Source organism: Chelon labrosus, assembly GCF_963514085.1.
Source record: "Chelon labrosus genome assembly, chromosome: 4".
Taxonomy (NCBI): domain Eukaryota; kingdom Metazoa; phylum Chordata; class Actinopteri; order Mugiliformes; family Mugilidae; genus Chelon; species Chelon labrosus.
Genome location: NC_140340.1, coordinates 9,769,795 through 9,788,730, shown reverse-complemented (window position 1 = coordinate 9,788,730; position 18,936 = coordinate 9,769,795). Strand labels below are relative to the sequence as shown.

Genomic DNA, 18,936 nt, shown 5'->3' with positions numbered 1-18,936 from the left:
CTCACTTCCCAGTTCATTAGGTACACTGGTGAAAATTCTTTATATCCTGCACTTTATCCTCCTTTATGACTCTTATAATGTTCAGTTTATGTTGAAACAGCGTCAGAAAGGTGTTAATTCAACTGTATGCTCATTATGTCGTTTGTGGTGCTGTTAAACTAGCCCACTGACTGAAATGGGGTTGTCAAAATAACAGAAGCATGTGTCTATACAAGACAATACAATTCAATCGTACTACAAACTACAGCTCCCAAAATACAGACACAGCTGAATCAAGCTGTTATTTTAAATTAATGCTGAAGATTTAGAGCAGGAATTTCATATTAGAGTGGATTCATTGTAACTAGTGTACCTAATGAACTGGCATGAGAGCATAAACTGATTACTTAAACTCAGTGCTTTTCTTAGTATTCTTAGTTCACTGGGGTTACAACTAATATTTTTATATTTTAAAATGTTTATGTTGTCAGGATAAAATCAACTTACAATTGTCCATTACAGTCAAAAACCTATAGATAATTAGTTAATAACTAAAAAAGCAATACATCACCTTTAAAAAGCTTAAACCTTGGTCAGAATGGATATAGTCTCAGTTTAAAGCAGGGTTGTCAAACTGATCCGTGAAAGGGCCGCTGTGGCTGCAGGTTTTCATTCCAACCATGCAGCATCCATGCAGTGGGTGTGGCTGGCAAGTTTTTGTTCCAATCAAGCAGGAGGACACCTGAAATGACTGCGTGAAGGCAGTTCAGTTGATTGATTGAGCCAAGTCAGGTGTGCTGCTGCATGGTTGGAATGAAAACCTGCAGCCACAGCGGCCCTTTCACGGATCAGTTTGACACCTGTGGTTTAAAGCATCCTAGTTGCTGCTGCCTTAGAGTTATTTAGGGTGGAATAAATGTCAGGATAGTCTAAAAAAAAAAAAAACACCAGTAAACAGTAGGATTGCGTTCTAATACTCAGTCTAGTTTTGGCCTCCCCATTACAAAAAGACCAACAATCCTAGCACACAGGTGTGTTTTTGTCACTGAGCAGGAGGCAGATGTACATGTTCTGTGCAAAAAGTGTGCACTGATAATAGTATCCATAAGTGACACCTGTAGGCACAGAGAGGAGTCAAGTCAGCAAGCCGGGCCAGTATCATCTGCAGTATTTATTTATCAGTAGCTTATGGTGGCCACTGCTAAATGGTGTCATTTTAAACACTAGACAAAAACAAAATTCATCATTATAATATTAAATCAATTAAAGATATAGAATTGTATAATAAATGCAAAAACATATTCCATTTATTTTCAGTTTTTTTAATACATGTTGTTTTAATATACAGAGATATAATTCAACAACAAGCCATTTTGAGATATAGACTTTAAATAAAATAATTCAGCTGAGATCTGAATAGGACTTTAATACAGAGTCCAATCAGTGGGAGTAGTTTAGTAAACTAAATTGTAGTGTGTTTATAATTTTTCCACATCTCAATCCTTACTGATGGTGTATATGGGACTTAGCGAATGTTGTGTATGCTGGAGTTGGCTTTGAGATCAAATATATTAGTTTATTTTCTATAAATGTTGCTTTTAATCTAAAGATTTTTAATGTGACTGAAACAGCATGCTGATTGAGATCTACAGACATTCTAATAATACTTGTTTATGTTTTTGTAAAGTCAGTTGCATAAATATATACGGTGCATTTTTACTGAGTGCAATATCATCAAGTATAAAAGAAGAATAAGTGGATGTTCAGGAAGCATGATATACTGTAAAAAATATCCATATCTTATTATTGTTCCGTCGAAGAAAGCGTTTGTGACATTCATACGCTAGTCTTAAATGCACATGCACAGTCGTCCATCTCTCTCTCTGAACCCAGACTCATGGCAGTTTCCCCCTGGCCGCAGTTTATCCAGGAGAGTTAGTGCTGACCGGAAACCAGGTTCAGGTGGCAAGATTTGCAGAGCATTCTCCCATCTAGAGGATAGCAGCCGTGCTCGTTTGGTTCGGGAGAGAGCTCGATGACGCAGACCTGCAGACGATATCAAAGGTTTACTGACTAGTGATGACCGGTGTGTGTTCGAAAACTTCAGTGAGTGTTTGCACAGATAGCCTACCTCACATCTGTAGCAGTTTTCATGGTAGGAACGCCCCAGACATTCAACAGTATAGCTGTCAGTACCATCTTCTTTTGGAATGATTAGCCGGTTACAGGCGCTGCACTTTGGTGCATACTTGCTGCAAAGACATAATTAAAGAGGAAGGAATATTGTTGTTTTATTTGATCTGTTCAGCATCTTACACAGAGGTGAAACGACCAAGAAAGCCACTGGAATAACATCAAATAAATTGCCATAATGTTTATGTTTTTTTACTTTACCTGTAATAGTCCTGAAGGCAGTAAACTTCCCCAACTTCACCCTGAGCAAAGGCCTGCTGTCCAATTTGCTGTTTACATGTCGTACAGGTGAAACAAGAAGTATGGTATGCTCGCTCTAGTGCGCGGATCATTTGATCAGTGATAACGTCCCCACATGCCCAGCAGAGTTCCAGACTGGCCTGAGAAAATTTGAGAAACGGAGGGTTAACTCAGTTTAAAACACCGTTCCCAAATCATTCACCTTTTAACCCTCCTCGCAGCACACGATTTATAACGGGAGTGGCTCTTCTACCGTCTTCTTAGCAGTCATTTCAACAGACATGATTACGGTCAGATATGGATTGTGTGTAGCTGCAACAGCTTTACCATGCAGCAGTGACATCGCAACATTAACTCCTGAGCACGACACAGCATTATTGAATTATCGCACAAAGAATACCCAGTAAGTTTGTGTGCAACTTTTCTTATATCCACATAAGCACACCCAGTATTAGTTAATTTTGCTCTCTCGGGCTTCCCTCATCATTGAGACCCAAATGTGGCCTTAGTCCTTGCAAATTTGAAGAAAACACAGGCATGCATGGCCTTTTACAAAAGTTGCATCTGCATTCACACCTTGTAGAGGAGGATGCATTGCCTTGCATCTTACCTGGTAGCAGTCTTCACAGAGCGGGATCCCAGCCTTGTTGTAATACTGTTTTCCAGCCAGGGGAACGTGGCACGATCTACACTGGAAGCAACCGTCGTGGTACGTCCTGTTTAAAGCTTCTATCGCAGGCTCAGAAAGAGCCACGGGTTTCCGACAGAAGCCACACACGTCTGCATTGCACACAAACATCAAACGTCAAAGCAGGCAGTAATAATGTGCGTGCCGTCAAGGCAGGTCAGTTGAAAGGCTTAAATAGCCGTGCACGTGCAAACAGAGATGGCGTTACCGTTGCTTGAGTCCTGGCTGTGCTCGTGGGCTCGTTCATCCTGGTTTAACCCACTAGATGGTGTGCTTGTTTCCACCTTTAAATGTAAAGGAGATTGTTAATGTAAAACTGAGCTGTAAACTAACAAGTTTGGCCTCACAAGTGGAACCACACAGTTTATCAGAGTGTGGTTGTAAACACGTGGGTGTCATGTTTGATTCTTGCTGTTTGAGCAAAACAGCTAAAAATGACTTACAGGTTGAAACATAAAAGTCATCCACAACACTGGGAACTGGGACTGGGAAACACAAAAATATACCTTGCACTGTATAGCAGCTTTTCAGGTTTGCTATAATACTGTTGCTGCAAACATTTTTTAAACATATCTCCATAAAACGATTATCCTTGAACCTTTTCTACCAGTTAAATGATGGTGCCACCTTCTTTTCTTCTAAGGTTTACTGAAGTCATCTTGTCACAGCTTTTCCAAAAGTAAAACACTAATTCAATATCAACATTTATACTCCCAGTGTAAAGCAAATGGATAAAATACATTATTTGAGGTCGTAAATTGGTCAAATTCTCCAAAACTGGAGGATTGGAAAATAGTCTTCAGCAGCAAGTACGTACAAGCAACTTTTCAGAGGAAAAAAAGAATCCTACAAAATAAAAGCATAAATCACAGAAACAATGTAACCACAGAAAAAGACACTGACCAAGGAAAACAACAGACCTCCTGCTGCAACGCAGCCCCCTTTCCCGATCTTTTATTGTTTCTACGCAGAGATGGGGTTGTAATGGGAACAAAATGTTTCTTATAAATATAGCAACAGTTTTCAAAGGGGCTCTGTTTGTGAAGGGAAATGTGCGCACTCCAAAAACTATTTTAGCAAGTTAGTCGCAGCTGTTTTTCTTTCAATAACGTGTTCTCCTGATGAGTCTGTACAATCAGCGGAGTTCTTAATCCTGCAGAATTCACGGAAACCTGATCCTTGATTGTGGGAAAAGAAATAAGACTTGTCTAATTGCCATCAAATGTTTGTAGAAAACAACTGATGGTGTAAAAAAAAACAAAGATATGGGTGAAATAAATGTAAACTCTCTTTGCTAAAGAAGTCTGCATACCACTCTGTTGTAAACTGTCTGCTGGCCTGGGGTCAGAGGGTGGGAGAAAGGCGTCTGGGCAAGAGGAGGAGGAGGTGGAAGTGCTGATTCTTCTGAGAGCAATGCTCCTGCAGATGAAGTCAGTGCATCAGGGGGAGGAGGAGGAGGAAGGAGGAGCTCTATTTGGCAAGAAAAAAAATTAAATTAAGTCACTTTGTGCTAATATCACAAATATATATATATATATATATATATTTAATTTAAGAGATTAATATAAAAAAATATATACACAAATATGCATGCATTTGCATACACATACCTTTAACTGAAAGAAACAATGTGGAATAATTCACGCATGTGTTTTGCTGTCCGTACCTAATCAAATTACTTCTATTTTGCATGTTTCTTAGAAATATTAATTATGGTAATAATAAAGCTGATAATGCCTGAGTATGAGTTTCTAATGATTTGTGTAACAGTGTAAGACTAATTTAAAAAAAAAGGCTCAAAACTGATTCAACACTATTTTCACTGTGTAACAGGTTTTTCATGTTGGGTTTAAAATTGTTGCTGCAAACATGTTCTTTTTAAATATAAAAATCTTCCTTTCTATCTTCCTTTTCTTGTCCCCAGTGTGTCAGTGTGTTGGGCTCTACAATTTTCATATGTGTAGATAAGAATATGTGTAAAATATATATATGTATAATGCCTGAGATCTTGAAATAAAGATCAGGAAAGCAATCAAATAAAATGGGTGCCTAATGAGAACACTAAAAGAGCTGCAATCGATAATATCTGTTGGGAATTTCATCACCACAGTGAGTCATTTAATTGCACACTTCCAATGCAAAGTGAGTCATGGACAGAGTCAGAGTGTAAGATATGAGGTGATCTAAGTTTTGTCCATTTCATCCAGACAAACAGATTTTATGATGAATACCTGGGTCACTGCTCTCGCCTTTTTCTTCATGCAGCTTTGCTTTGCTCGGTGCTCCAGGTGTGGCAGGTTTGGGGCTCTGAGGGCCTGAAGGTCGGCCTGCGTGAGTCCAGCCTTTGCCGTTGACGCCGTAAGACTCAGATGGTGACAGGTCCTCTTTCTTCTGCCTGGGTACGCTGTCACCGGGGCTGACTCTTACGGCAGTGTGCTGCTTGTCTCTGGCCGGGGCACTGTGAGCTTGCAGGGCGGGCTGCTGCTGTGTCACGGTGGCTCGGTAAGGAGACGCCAGGGTGATGAAGACAGAAGACACCATCCTTTTTGGTGAAGCTGCTGATGCCATGACTGCATGAAACCCCTCATACAGCCTGACAGGAGTGCAGGACAAAAGTTGTGACTCAAGACTCTTTTCAACATTCATTGTTTTAACATCCTGTTTAATACACAGCGTTAGAAGTGAAACACATTGTAGATCCAACACGTTACTAGGAACCTGACAATAAAACACTAATAGTGAACAGGACACTTAATCTCTGTCATCTCTAGAATATTTAATCTAAGTGTTAACGCCCTCAGTCAACTTTGTGGGAGTGCTCACTCTCACTTTGAAGAATTCACACACTTACTGCTCTCATTATCCATAATGAATGGTTTTAGAGGAAGAAAGCACAAATCTGACTCTGTTTCCTTTAAACTCACCCACACTCAGACTGTTCTGTGAGCAGCTAGTACATACCTGGACGTAAATGTGTTCTTAAGACAGCTCTCCCTCTGTCTTTTCTTCTTTCTCCTTCTCTGTATCTGAAAACGTCTGGCTTATTTTCCCTCCTGTGAGCCGCCTCTGAGAGAAGGCTTTACTCCGGTGGAGAGGGCGACTATCTGCAGAAGAAGGCCACTCCTTTTCCTTCTGTACCTCCCCTCCCCAACTCTCTTGTCCGTCGACCCCTCCTCCTTCTCTGGCTGAATGACAATACCACCTCCCTCCCAGCCGTAAAAGGTGAACAGTTAATCTCGGGCAAAGTGCAGTAAAAAAAAATACATGACACATTCATCTACTATGAAAGTTGGCGCACACACACACACACACACACACAGGCACACTAGCATGCAGCGTGCACGCAGACACACACTCAATTTCAGTTATGCAATATCCGCACAGTCACACCAAAAGCACATAGTCCTTTTTTTTTTTTTTACGAATGCAATATACAACGTCATAAAGTTCATCAGGAGTTTTCCTCCATGAAACAGACAAGCAGAGACACAAAGAGCCACCTCCTGTTTCTTTATCTTTCTGCATGCCAGCAGGATGTGACCGTACCTGCCTTTCCCAAAACTTCACTATCTCAAACTGTCCTTTTTCTCTCCCCTGTGCAGCTCTGCCTTATTGTTCTGTCAGCTTTATTTTCCCTACCTCCCTCATTGAGTCTGCCTCCCTTTTTTCTTCTCCCTCTTTCCTTCTTCCCTTCCCCCACAACATTATATCACTTTAGCCTTGACTCACTATCAGTGTCTCATGGCATTTGCCTCCATCTGGGCCTTACCAACGTCTGGAGCAGAGCACGTCCTCTGAGCACATGCGGCGGACTTTATCAGACTCCCATGACGAAGTTTTTTTTTTTTGTCTCCAGCCGTGCAGCAGCAGCAGCAGCAGAAGCAGTGTTACAGTGCAATGAATCAGGGCATTGTGCAATTGTGCAAGCGGAGATGTTGGTATATTAGGAGAGGGGGGAACAGCGAGCGAGTGATGTCCGTGCGAGCCATGAAAAAGTTGCTTTGTTGTGTTTGCAGCGCTCCATCAGAGCGAGTCTAAGCAATATCAAGTCTGCAGATCAGCAAATGTTGTGGTTAGACTTTGGGGCCAAAGCCTGCGAGGTCCACTCCTCTCCAAGGACGAGGATGGAGTGAGAAACCAGTTCAAACTCCCCTGGCCGATGTGGGTTAGAGTGAAAGAGGAGTGGGGCAGGAATGCGTGGAGAGGGTTAACAGGAGATGGCGATGAGGGCGAGTGATGGGGGTCTCTGTTGTTCCAGCTCCGTGGAAAGGAATGCTGCAGTGATGTCACGGCTGCAGGAGGGAGCATGCCTACTGATGACACAATCCCCAGACCTCCACGCTCCGCCCTCCGACAGCCAAAATCCTCATCAACCCCCTGAGCCTCTTCGCTGCTTATAGCAGCATAACTTTTCAATTCACTCACCAACATCACAATGCATAGTTTTAAGCTTTTGTGCTCAGCTTTCTGGTGGCAAGAGGCTCAAGAGAAAAGAAAGGAAGCCAAAGGAAGAGGAGGAAACACAATAGATGTTGGAGGGGAAACAATTGCATGTTTACAATTCAGCGATGAGTAAGCTGAGTTTGTAACTGGAGGCGTGGAAAAGTTACTACCCAGAGAGAAACACTTACTTTAACCAAATGTTTCTCAAGACAAATAAAATTACTTTGGGTTAGCGGTGAGAGCAGCAAAAGCCAAGATAATCTGGCTTTTAGTTTCTGTCAAGAGTAAAACACCAGAAGACGCACATGGCCCTTAAATCCAACTAGAAGTAGTCCTCCATCAGGGGCCACTAATGCCTCTTCAACAACATCCCACACCTCCAATTTATCATGCAAGATTTTTATTGAAGCTCAAGCTGAAATAACCACGATGGAACCACTTTAACTTCACCAGTGTTAGAGTTAACCAACAATTTGAAGATGAGTAGCACCTCTTATAATGAGCCTATCTTCATGTGATAGAACTACTTTTGTGCCACTGTGCTCTTGTTTATTCATATAACAGTTAATTTATGAGCTCACCCTATACTCACTAAGTGTTTCTACAATTAATATTGATAATCTCTTCTTCTCTTCATCCCCTCTCTTCTCTTCTCTCTATCCAGTCAGTCTCAAGCAGATGGTTCCCCTCATATATGAGCTGGGCTCTGCTCCTCTGGTCTAAAGGGAGTTTTTCCTTGGTGCTTGCTCAAGGGGTTTCAGGCTCTGGGTTCATCAAGCATCTTGAGACAATTTGCATTATTATAGAGGCTATATAAATGAATAAAACTGAATCTAAACTGAATGTGTAAAACTGCTGAGTGCCCATTTAAGTAGTCACCACACATGGACCCATTTTGTGACAACCATCTTAAAACTCTCCTAACCAGTTCATCTGCATTTCCTACATACTCCTCGGAGTAGTCACTGTGTATTCCTCGTAAAAGCAAGAACCATGTTTAACATTTGACGTTTGAACTGAAGGTTACTCGGTCACCGTCTTCTCAAAAGTAGCCGAGTAAAATATCTGATCTGAAATCAGTTTGTGCGGCGCATACTTGAGATCTAACCTTCATGCCTGACTGGCTCGTGGACAGTTTTAAATATTTTAAATATATGTCTTCATATTTCTGCTCATCTGTATTGTATTCTAGCACATGCATAGGCACACAGATTTCAGATTTTCCTCCGCATTCTTTTTCTCGTTTTGTACACCACGGAGTAGTTATTATGCAGCTTGACAGTATTTAGCTTGTATTATATGAAGGATCGAACTAGCTTCAGTCTCTCTGTAAAACAAGACAAGGACACAATTTTATGCCACAATGTTCGGATCTAAAAATCCTTATTTATTGATAATATGGCACGTCTTGCCATTTGAGGTAGTTATTGTTATTTGACGTTGGGTTTCAGAGCAGCGTTAGCTTTCATCTGCTGATGTTTGCCTTGTGCATGTTTTGTGACTGGAGCTCTCTTCATATTTGCTCACGCTGGTCTCTTCTTCCTCCTAAAAATGAAAAAAGTTTTTATAGTCAATACAGAAGTAGTACAAATGGCAACTAAAACAAAGCGAAGGGCAGTTGTGTGTAGGTAAATAAGAGTTTGTGAGTGAAAGAGATGATTGACAAAGACCTCTAGCGCAGCCTGCAGCAGATCCTGAGAGGGCAGCAGACACACTGCTTCTCCCAGAAAAGTGATGAGGACGTGGAGGACGTCAGACCAGTTGCCCACAGTCAGCATGAGCACCAGCAGAGCTCCCAGTCGCATCACCACAGTGTGCACGAGAGACTCTGTGCCAGTCTGCCGATGCTGATCCTCTGTGTAAGAGGAAAAAAAAAAGAAGTTATGCAATGATTTCTTTTTCTTTTAGACATAATTTGCATTTTTGACATAATTTCCTATTTCATATTTGTTACTATGTCGTTACCAGGTCTGCCTCTATTTTTCACATCATTTTGAACTTAGTTTCTCTTGGAATATGTCATAGTTTGTGTGCTGGTGTTCCCACTGCTGTGGCTGTGTGTCTCTCATTATGTTGTCTGCTGTGACCTGACTCGTCTTGTATTTCTTATTTATCGCTGTGCGCGGCAGACCAAGCTAGTCTCCTCTTCGGGGGAAAGTTATCCAAGAAGCAGTTTCATTCTCGACACAGCTGCTCCGACCATCACCTTGAATGTAGACCACCAGCATAGTGTAGCAGAGTGTCAGTGGAGTCCAGAACTTCAGAGCATCCTTCTGGGACATGAAGTGCTCATAAACCGTAGCGGTTGAAGCCACAGTAGCTAGAGCGAAGGCCAAGATAACCGCTCTTTGCAGTGAAGCCAGTATGGTGTGTCCGGAGGTCAGGAGGCTGATGCACTTCCCACAGTAACGGTTTGTGCTGTGCAGCGGGTAGAGCCTGGCCACATGGTCCCACAGACTGTGGCTGACACTTGCCAGTGCCCAGCTGAGAGCGGCTGCCAGAAACAAGCTGAGGGAGCTGTGTGGAGCCCCCTGATGGAGGAAGACCAGAGTACAGGTGAGGCTGCAGCCCAGGGAAAACTGACTCTGGATAAGGAGCTGATCTAGACCTCTGCCCCTGGTATCCTGAATACAGAAAAAGACAGAATATATATTCATTCAGTCATTCATCTTCTGTAACCTCTTGTCCTGTTAAGGGTCGTGGGGAGGCTGGAGCCTATCCCAGCTGTCATCGGGCGAGAGGCGGGGTACACCCTGGACAGGCCTCCAGTCTATCGCAGGGCTAACACAGAGAGACAGACCGTGGACACCTACATGCACATCTACGGCCAATTTAGAATCACCAATTAACCTGAAGAGCATGTCTTTGGATGGTGGGAGGAAGCCAGAGTACCCGGAGAGAACCCACGCAGACACAAGGAGAACACACAAACTCCACACAGAAAGGCCCAGTCGGCACATGGATCCGGACCCCGGATATATATGTATATGTATGAACGCAAGAACAAACAATCAAAGCAGATGTTGAATCGGATATTAAACGAGCCAGAAATAATGGAGAAGTGTTAATGGAGCTGCACCATCTGAGGAACCCACCAGTCCGGCCGACACCCAGGCAGAAACAGCTCTGAGTGAAAACTCCAGCACTATCAGAGAAGAAACCCTGGAGCCCACCAGAGACAAGAGGACAGCCAGGGACCAGAACTGCACAGCGGCTCTCCAGTTCCCCTCTAGAGGACTGCCCAATGAGGACGACCTCTGTTTACTTCCATTCTCAGTTTCAGAATCACTGTGTGCAGAGAAAATCAGAGAGTAACTGTGTGCTGAAATTCAGTACACTTTTCTTTTCCCCTCACTTCCCAAAGTATAAACTCACCTGCACGTTTGAATGAAGTTATAAACTCTTATCAGGTTGCACAGCACCGATATTCCACATGCACCTACGAGACCTTCAAAACACCACGACCAAAAATAAGCATGTAAAGAAAGCACATTAGAGAGGAGTGCAGAGAATTTAAACGTGTTATTGCAATGAGACTTAAAACATTTTGTCATATGACCTTGAAAAAAGCATTCAATTGGGTTTAAATCAAAAGACATCCAGTCAGAGGTTCCAAGTATCCAGGAGAAAGGGAGAAACATCTTGACGTCTTCCTTGTAGCGTAGGCTGCTATAATTTCTCGCTCATGTCACTTCAGTTTGAAAGCCGACTTCCTCTGAGCCAAACCTTTGCAAGAGATTTCTTTTTGTCTTTATTTCTTCCCACTGATCAAGTCTTAGTGAGCTCCATGTCTCCAAAGGTTCAGAGGTCAAATGTGATTAGATTGCATTTGTCAGTCTTTTCGACTCCTGATTAAAAGATGATTAGGTTTTCAAATCAGCCTTCAAGTAGACTCAATAAAATCACACATGGATAACAACAGCTCTGAAAAGATGCAGCACTGAGAATAAGAAACACATTTAACACATTTCGTACAAAAAAAATATCTTTATTGCTGTTATTTATTGCTGTTCAAAGGCCAGACGTACCCACAGGTTAAAACGTATGTGAATAATAACTTCAAATCAAATAGCTTTTTTGGCTTTACAGCAGGTACAGTAGATAAAAATAAAAAATCACCATCAGATTATTATTATTGCTATTTTATAGACAAGGCAACTAGAATTAGCCATGAAACAGGGAAACATACAGCAGCCCTGCAGGATTATAAACGTGAAAAACAGTTTTAATAATGCAGTGTTGTTCTTCAAGTCATCGGCACTCACTGTTTGAGGTATTAAAAGAACCTGATAGTTCATCGAGAATAGCTCTTCTCAAATGGTCCGGGAGTCCGTGCAACATTCGTCCATCTTGATTGAGTTCCGCACGGGCAGAACGAGTCCCACAAAGCAGAAGTCTGACATTTCATTCATGTGCTTTCCGGAGGGGAGTTAGAAGAGGTGTTCGATACAGCACTCGCGTACGTAGAGCAAATGTGAAGCCACGACAAGCAGATGTTAGCTTAGCTTAGCACAAACACTGAAAAGGAAAAAGACTGGATCGGTCAGATGGTTCCAGCACATGTAAACGTTTGTTGATTAACATGTTATATCACACACAAGAGGATAGAAACACTGTTTCCTGGTTTTGAGCAGAGAAACTCTCGACACCAGGAAGTTAAGTGTTGCAGCCACTGAACAGTCCAGTGCGTAACTTTCTGTGAAATGGTGAATAAACACTTTGACACTTCTGTTTTTAGCACTGATTAAACAAACAAGATATAAAGTGTTAATGAGTGAACTTCATTGGCTCTGGTAGCTGGATATTGTTACTTTTATTGTTATGCTAACCAAGTATGCTAAGATAACTTCATGTTCAAACAAACGTAAAGTGCTATCAATCAATTCTCAACTAACTCTCAGCAAGAACATCTTCAGAACAGCTTCAGCCGTGCCCGGTCGGACATACAACGTGCAGGCGTTTGGGTGTTTTAGGTTCTTCTCTGGCTCTGGTTGCTCTTTATTGTCTGTTGCCTCATCAGATCCCAGAACAGCATGCTGAGCACCGTGTGAGGGGCCAGTCGAAGGAAGACGGGGCCCATGCCTTTGTACAATCCCAGCAGGCCCTCAGCTTGGCACACCTTCAGCATACAATCTGAAAATCCGTGGTACAGCTGTCCCTACGAAGCAGATAAGGAGAACATACTGTAAGTCTTCACTGGTTTTGCTTTATCTTGGATTTATCTAGAAAACACAGAGTGACAAACGGAGACCACTCAAACTCACCCTCCGAAACTCATCCACCGGCTGGTTGTAGAGCCGCGTGCTGATGACGTCAAACGGCGTCATGGTGACGGCCACAGCGACCCCGCTGATCGCGGCGGCCATCAGCGCCGTGAGCCAGCTGTTTGGACTAAACAACTGAAGGAGACGGAAAAGAAAGTGGTGATTAACTGACGTTCGGCTGACAAGGTGACAGCAGCTGTTGGGCTACACGTGCTGGAAAAATGCCTGCCGTTCATCACATCTACCTGGGAATGTGACACCCAGTCCTTGGCCGAGGTGAAGGTTGCCAGCTGAGCAGCCGATCCAACCATGACTCGGGGCACGGCCCCGTTCACGCCCCTCCAGAGACCAACTAAACCTTCTCTTCTATAGATGGTCACAAAGGCATCAGACACTCCCTGAGAAGGACGAAAACAAAGGCGTCGGTGGATTTAGGCACTTAATCATTCTGTTTATGTTCTTCTATTGTGTGGAAGTAGCGTGTATTAATACAAACATTATTTATATAAGGCACTTTCTGGTGTTTTGAAATACCTTTTTTAATCATATACTGTTAGGTCATACCTTGGAAGAAATCGGATCAGAAAAAAGATCGGATTCAGAAACAGAAGCTCAATACATTTCAGAGGGCAACATGCTGAATGGTTACATAAGTCTGTACGACTAATAATAATCCCAGGGTACGATGTGCCGCATTAACAGCCACATTGAACCCGAGATAAGTGTGAGGAAGCTGTCGGTCAAGTGCAGTTTATATCTGCAGAGACAGTCCTTATAAGGCTGAAGACGCCTGTTAATATGTCAACCATGAACTACAGCTTGATTCACTCTTTTTAGTTGTCATGCAAAAATCTCTCTGGATAATTTCTGACGGTATTATGAACTTTTTATACGCCAAATAACATGCATGCATTTTAAAGAAGTTGTTCTAATTATTAAACTTTATTCATTATAAATAGAAATAACTGAAAAGCACTTAAGTGGAACTATGTGTATCTAATGGGTTTCAACTTTAGCACACCAACTACAACACAGAAATGTTAGTGGATATTAATAATGCTTCTTCTGCTCAATTGAAATCATACTATGAAATAATAAAAACAACTTTCACGCGTCTTGTTTTGAACCTTACCAGGTGGTTATGCTGGTGACCTACTGCTATGGCCGTCACAGTCTGAGCCTGCAGATGGGTCTTCACCTGTGAAGAAAACACAGCACATATGTTTTAACATCTTTTTTTTTTTTTTTAAGACCTGAATGTACATAACTACACTCCTCTCCAAGTTTAATAATGTCTGAGTCAGCTGCCAGGATTGAATCATGTGAGAATTACAGGTAACTCTGCTAATGTTCACCAGGTATGAGTCACGTAATGTGCACTCTTCCACGAACTGGTCGAACCAATGTCATCAGTGACTCATTGACATCAAACCTCAACGATGAAACTGCTGACGCGTACACAAAAACAAGAAAACATCTGCTAAACTTTCCATGTCCACTCCTACTGTATCGTACTTTGAATAAAGACATTTAACCTTCACCTCTCCTTCATTCATTCATTCACTGCCAGCAACACACAGAAGGAGCCATATCATATTTTTGGCAGCGGCGGGTCGGGCAGAAGCAACGTGCAGGGTATATTTAGTGACCTGGATATAGACACACGCATGACATCCGATAATACTGCCTTTCCATGACGGTGCAAAAGGTTGAGATGGGTTTAAAACTGCCCCGACTGACAGCTGAGGCAGAAAAACAACAACACTACTACGCTCGTATAAAAGCGGACGTTCATAAAAAAAAGGTGCCGTAAATCAGGACACCTGAGGCCGGTGCGAACGTGAAAACACATGTTAAACAAACAGACAACGTGAGCTCTTTGAGTTTCAGCTGGTTTAAGAGCAAATTAAACTCGTGTGTGTTCTGAGAAAGCAAAGCTGGTCCGGGCCTGGACGTGGAGATGGCAAGGGGACAGAGGGGTAAAGGCCACCCGTCGATATGTATTGACTCAGTTTTATCATTATATTGAATGGTCAACTTTAAACAACACATCCATGCACCGTTACTTTGCCCCAGAAACCATCGCACCGGACAAAAATAGACTCGAGACATTTGAGACTACTTTGAAAGTGACCCGGGGAGCTTTTGTGTCTCTTGTTTTTGTTGTTCAGGCCAAATGCAGATGGTTAACAATGTCAGGTTTAATTTGTACCTTTACAGTTTTGTTTCTCTTTATTTTAACGGATATTGTTTTCCCCTTTAGTGGTTCAGAAAACCTGCTGTTAAAACCTATAATACAGCAATACTGACATGCCCTTATGTGCATTGAAACAGTTATCTGTCTCTGTACTCTATCCAGACTGATTTTAAATGGATCTCTTTTTTATGTATGAACACAACAACACAATACCTCTGGAAGGTATCCACTTGATTTGTTAAATTTAGCTAAACTAAACTGTGTTCAATGTGTTTTACACAGAATTGTGGGCTGCAGATTTAGTCTTCCTGTTGCATACACTGGAAGCATGTAAGGTCTCTTCTTGGGTTTGAGGAAAGATAGCACAAACCGAAAATAGTTTTAAAGTCTATGTGAGGCGTATGCAAAGATCATTAATCTTTATTTGTGTAGCTGTACGGGCTTCAGAAGTGTATAAGCTGACAACGTGATGTAACATTACAACACTGCATGTTGTTAATCTGACTTAGTGGCTCTTTGTCACCAGGGTCAAGGGTCACAGATAAAATGGAAACAAACAGTTTGACGACGACGTGCTTTGACGCGATCGGTTCCAACTGTGTTTGATCAGTGGTGAAACCTTCTGATTAATATCTGGTGTTTGCCTCAGAGCACAGTTACCCAGATCATCTTTCTGCGTTCGCTCTCTTCTCGTCTTTTAGCTAATGTCAGTCGTGTGAGCCGTTAATTATTTAGTGCTTTAGCGTGTGTGTGTAATGCTGAGTGTAACCTAATCTTCCCTACGCGCTACGTGAGGTTTCAATTTACTCTGAGGTTCAGTTTTTGACCCAGTTCACCCACACGGCAGACGCTGTTCAAAAGACGGCATCGTAATGACATAATGACCGACGCCTGGTAGAATATTTAAGGAACGTATTTTAAATATTGACAGAGAAGAGGAGCATAAGAGGTGAATCTTGTTCAGCATTATGCACAAACAGTAACTTCTGTGTTTACCCTGAAAGCCAAGACATTAAATGAATATTTAAGATCACGAGACGATTTCCAGGGTAGGAAATAAGAAAAAAAGGACCATAAAAGATTTATTCATCCAACATTTTTTGAATATTCACTTTCAACTTTCTAAAAATGAATAAAATCAATTACTTTTCACATGAACTCAGGCCTGCACGATTGTGATGAGGGGTCACAAGCAAAAAATACTGCGTCTAGGTAGAAAACACTGCTGCCGTGTCTCCATAAGTTTTTCTTCTTCTTGATCACTAAAACATTGACTATGAGGATGCAATAAAAAGAATAGACTTTATACTTACCAGGTAAGCAGGAGAAGCAATGAAGGCACCCAGAGCCCCGGCCCCTGCTCCTGACAGCAGACTGCCCCCGTGGAACGAGGTGATACCGAGAGCGTCACAGTAGGAGTAAGAGCCCAGCCTCACACCGTTCATCACACCCTGGTAGATCAGCCCCACAGAGAGCCCCTTCTGCAGGCCCCGGAGCCCATCCGTGCGGCCCACCACCCAGAGGGCCTGCAAGACTCCCCGGTAGTGTCTCTGGTAGGATCCCCGCGCACGGAGCTCCCCCTGAAGCTGCAGCCGGGTCTTCACGACCTCCAGCGGATTGGTGAACACGCAGGCTGCACAGCAGGCAAAAGCGCCCAGGACAAAGTCCAGAGGAGGCCAGACAGTTGGAGGGCGCTGCGAGGGGCCGAAAACGCCACGGGGGACGGTGGACACAGTGGATGCCATACTGTGGGAAGACTGGGCTCAAAACACAGACTCTTCAGAGGACGTTTTCAGCAGCTGAGCACTGGTCATCCCTGAGAAATGATCTTCACAGTTTGTCCTGACTGACTCTTCCCTCCTTGGTTCAGAACAGGAAGTGGTGTATTGTGCTTGGTACAGTACAGTACAGTAAAGGCAGAAACATCAGCTTCTGTGATAATTCGTTCAATATCTAATCAACATGTTCCTCCTATGACACTGCAGGATCCTGCACCTCTCTGCCGTGCTTCTGTAGTGACTTTCGTTAGCTTCCTTGGCTCTGAGTCCACTCACATGAGGCACCATCTGCAGGAGAATTCATGCAAGATTAAGAAAACATTTTGACTTATAACGTTCAGGTATGTTTACCAAGGCCCAGCCCTACAGATAAGGACAAAGAGCTCTTGTAATTGTCTCCTGGTATGGTAACATTCAGGTTTCCGCTCACATGGCACATTTTAAAAACCTGTCAGATAATATTTCTCTCTCTCTCTCTCATCCTGCAGATCAACTAAATCATTCTACATTACAGCTGAAAGTGCAAAGGAGAAAGCACAGCTAGGTTTAAAAGCAAATCAATCATTTAAAATCAGAAAGTAAGTCACCTGACACAAGCATGTCATACACCACTGCAGTCAGATTCATTCAAACCCAAATTGCAACCACACAGACATGCACAGGACAAGTACCAAACGCGCTCAAAGAGAAAACTCCTCTCAGTGGCGTATTGGCTGTTAGAAAACAATCTCTTGCATCTGCTAACTTCACAGAGAAACTCACAGTGTTCAATGATCCCGTGCTGCTCCATTCTTCCTCTCTCCCCCATCATATTGTAAACATGTGCCCTCAGCACGTTCATTGTCAAAGTCTCCTCCCTCTGCTTGGGGTCAGAGCCAATGCACTTCAAGCCCTGTCTGCCACCTCACCACAGCCCGGAGTCTGCGCGAATCAAGCGGCTCAGATCCGAACTGCCCCCTGCTCCGCTCCTATAGGATCTCTCTGGGTAAAAGGTTATTGTTGGTGAGAGATGAAGAGAGGAGGGGGGCAGGCGTTTGAGGGGAAGGGAGAGGAGGTTAATCCGCTGATAATTATAGGAGACAAACAAACAAACAAACCAGTGCACTGTCTTTACTTCTGCACATTTTAATTTAATTAAAAAAAAAAAAAAGTTTATGCGAACAACTGTGTTTAGCATTTTTATTTTCAGCTTGAAATTATTTTTTAGAAATGATAGCAATACTGTTTTAAAAATAAATAAATAAATAAAATATATATATATATATGAATGCTGTAAAATGTTGTAAGGTAAACACATGCTGTAAAATGTGTTAACCATAAAATTGTATTTGGAGCAAAAGTTGTTACGCGCAAATTAAATGACCCATTTTCTTTTCTAGTTCTATAAACAGCCGCTAGAGGCCGCCGTTTCTGCAGAGTAAAAGTTCTCCAAACACCTCTGAACGTCCAGAGAAAGGAGAGCACCTGTAAAAATGATCACCTTTTATTATTTCTTTAATAAACTCAGTCATAGTCATTATAATTCGTGTTTTGTTTGCAAGAATTTACAAAAAAAAGCTTTGCCATTAAAGTGAAAACAAATGTCTGCAAGATGATGTCGCCTGTTCTCTCTGCTTGCCCCATGGCAGGAGGTACCGCAGAATGAGGTGCAGAACAGAACAGCCATGCTCTGCAACACCTTCATACCTCAGGCCATAAGACTTCTGAACTGCAAATAGTCTGTAGTCTGTTGTCAGGTTTGAGGATGATCCAATATCCAGTGCAATAATCCAGTGCAATCATTTCAGTGCAATAATCCAGTGCAATCATTTCAGTGCAATAATCCAGTGTGCTATTCTTATGCAGTTTATTACTTTATTACTTTTTTACTGTTTGTTTTTTTATGCTTTTTATTGTTTTGTTTTTAGACACTTTTATTTAAGTACTTGTGCCTTAAGCGTTGCTATTTCAGCGGTTTGCAATGAAATTTCGTTCATGTGTGCACCTGTGGTGTGTATTTTGAATGACAATAAAGATCTATCTATATAATGTCAGTTAATTACATATACATAATGTACAGTGCGTGATTGTGTAAGTATTCAGCCCTTTTAAAAGTCAGTTTTAGTAGATGTGCCTTTTGCCACAATCACAGAGGACATCACTCTGTATGGATAG

General features: G+C 42.3%; 3 protein-coding genes across 4 annotated transcripts; all 3 read right to left on the bottom strand.

The window, feature by feature from the left end:
* Nucleotides 1–1,319: 1,319 nt before the first annotated feature.
* Nucleotides 1,320–6,410, bottom strand: fblim1 (filamin binding LIM protein 1). Of its 2 annotated transcripts, XM_084543218.1 has the most exons (8): nucleotides 6,062–6,410; nucleotides 5,332–5,693; nucleotides 4,413–4,570; nucleotides 3,309–3,384; nucleotides 3,023–3,192; nucleotides 2,374–2,552; nucleotides 2,111–2,231; nucleotides 1,320–2,025 (listed from the first exon to the last, which is right to left on the bottom strand). In XM_084543218.1, exons 2-8 carry the CDS (start codon nucleotides 5,666–5,668, stop codon nucleotides 1,915–1,917), a joined length of 1,152 nt encoding a protein of 383 aa, XP_084399344.1. In that variant the 5' UTR covers nucleotides 5,669–5,693; nucleotides 6,062–6,410; the 3' UTR covers nucleotides 1,320–1,914. The 2 variants fall into 2 exon arrangements, with proteins under 2 accessions (XP_084399344.1, XP_084399343.1); XM_084543217.1 differs by lacking the exon at nucleotides 6,062–6,410 and having other exon boundaries at nucleotides 5,332–6,045.
* Nucleotides 6,411–8,861: 2,451 nt separating this feature from the next.
* On the bottom strand, nucleotides 8,862–11,884 carry LOC311486892 (transmembrane protein 82-like; the record flags this gene model as incomplete). The annotated part of the gene is made up of 6 exons (XM_084542909.1): nucleotides 8,862–8,870; nucleotides 9,121–9,398; nucleotides 9,744–10,167; nucleotides 10,639–10,831; nucleotides 10,919–10,991; nucleotides 11,809–11,884. The coding sequence occupies 6 exons, from the start codon at nucleotides 11,882–11,884 to the stop codon at nucleotides 8,862–8,864; spliced, it is 1,053 nt and encodes a 350-aa protein (XP_084399035.1).
* slc25a34 (solute carrier family 25 member 34) lies at nucleotides 11,549–17,585 on the bottom strand. The gene is made up of 6 exons (XM_084542031.1): nucleotides 17,545–17,585; nucleotides 16,318–17,070; nucleotides 13,940–14,005; nucleotides 13,053–13,205; nucleotides 12,808–12,942; nucleotides 11,549–12,701 (listed from the first exon to the last, which is right to left on the bottom strand). Exons 2-6 carry the CDS (start codon nucleotides 16,747–16,749, stop codon nucleotides 12,513–12,515), a joined length of 975 nt encoding a protein of 324 aa, XP_084398157.1. The 5' UTR covers nucleotides 16,750–17,070; nucleotides 17,545–17,585; the 3' UTR covers nucleotides 11,549–12,512.
* Nucleotides 17,586–18,936: the final 1,351 nt, after the last annotated feature.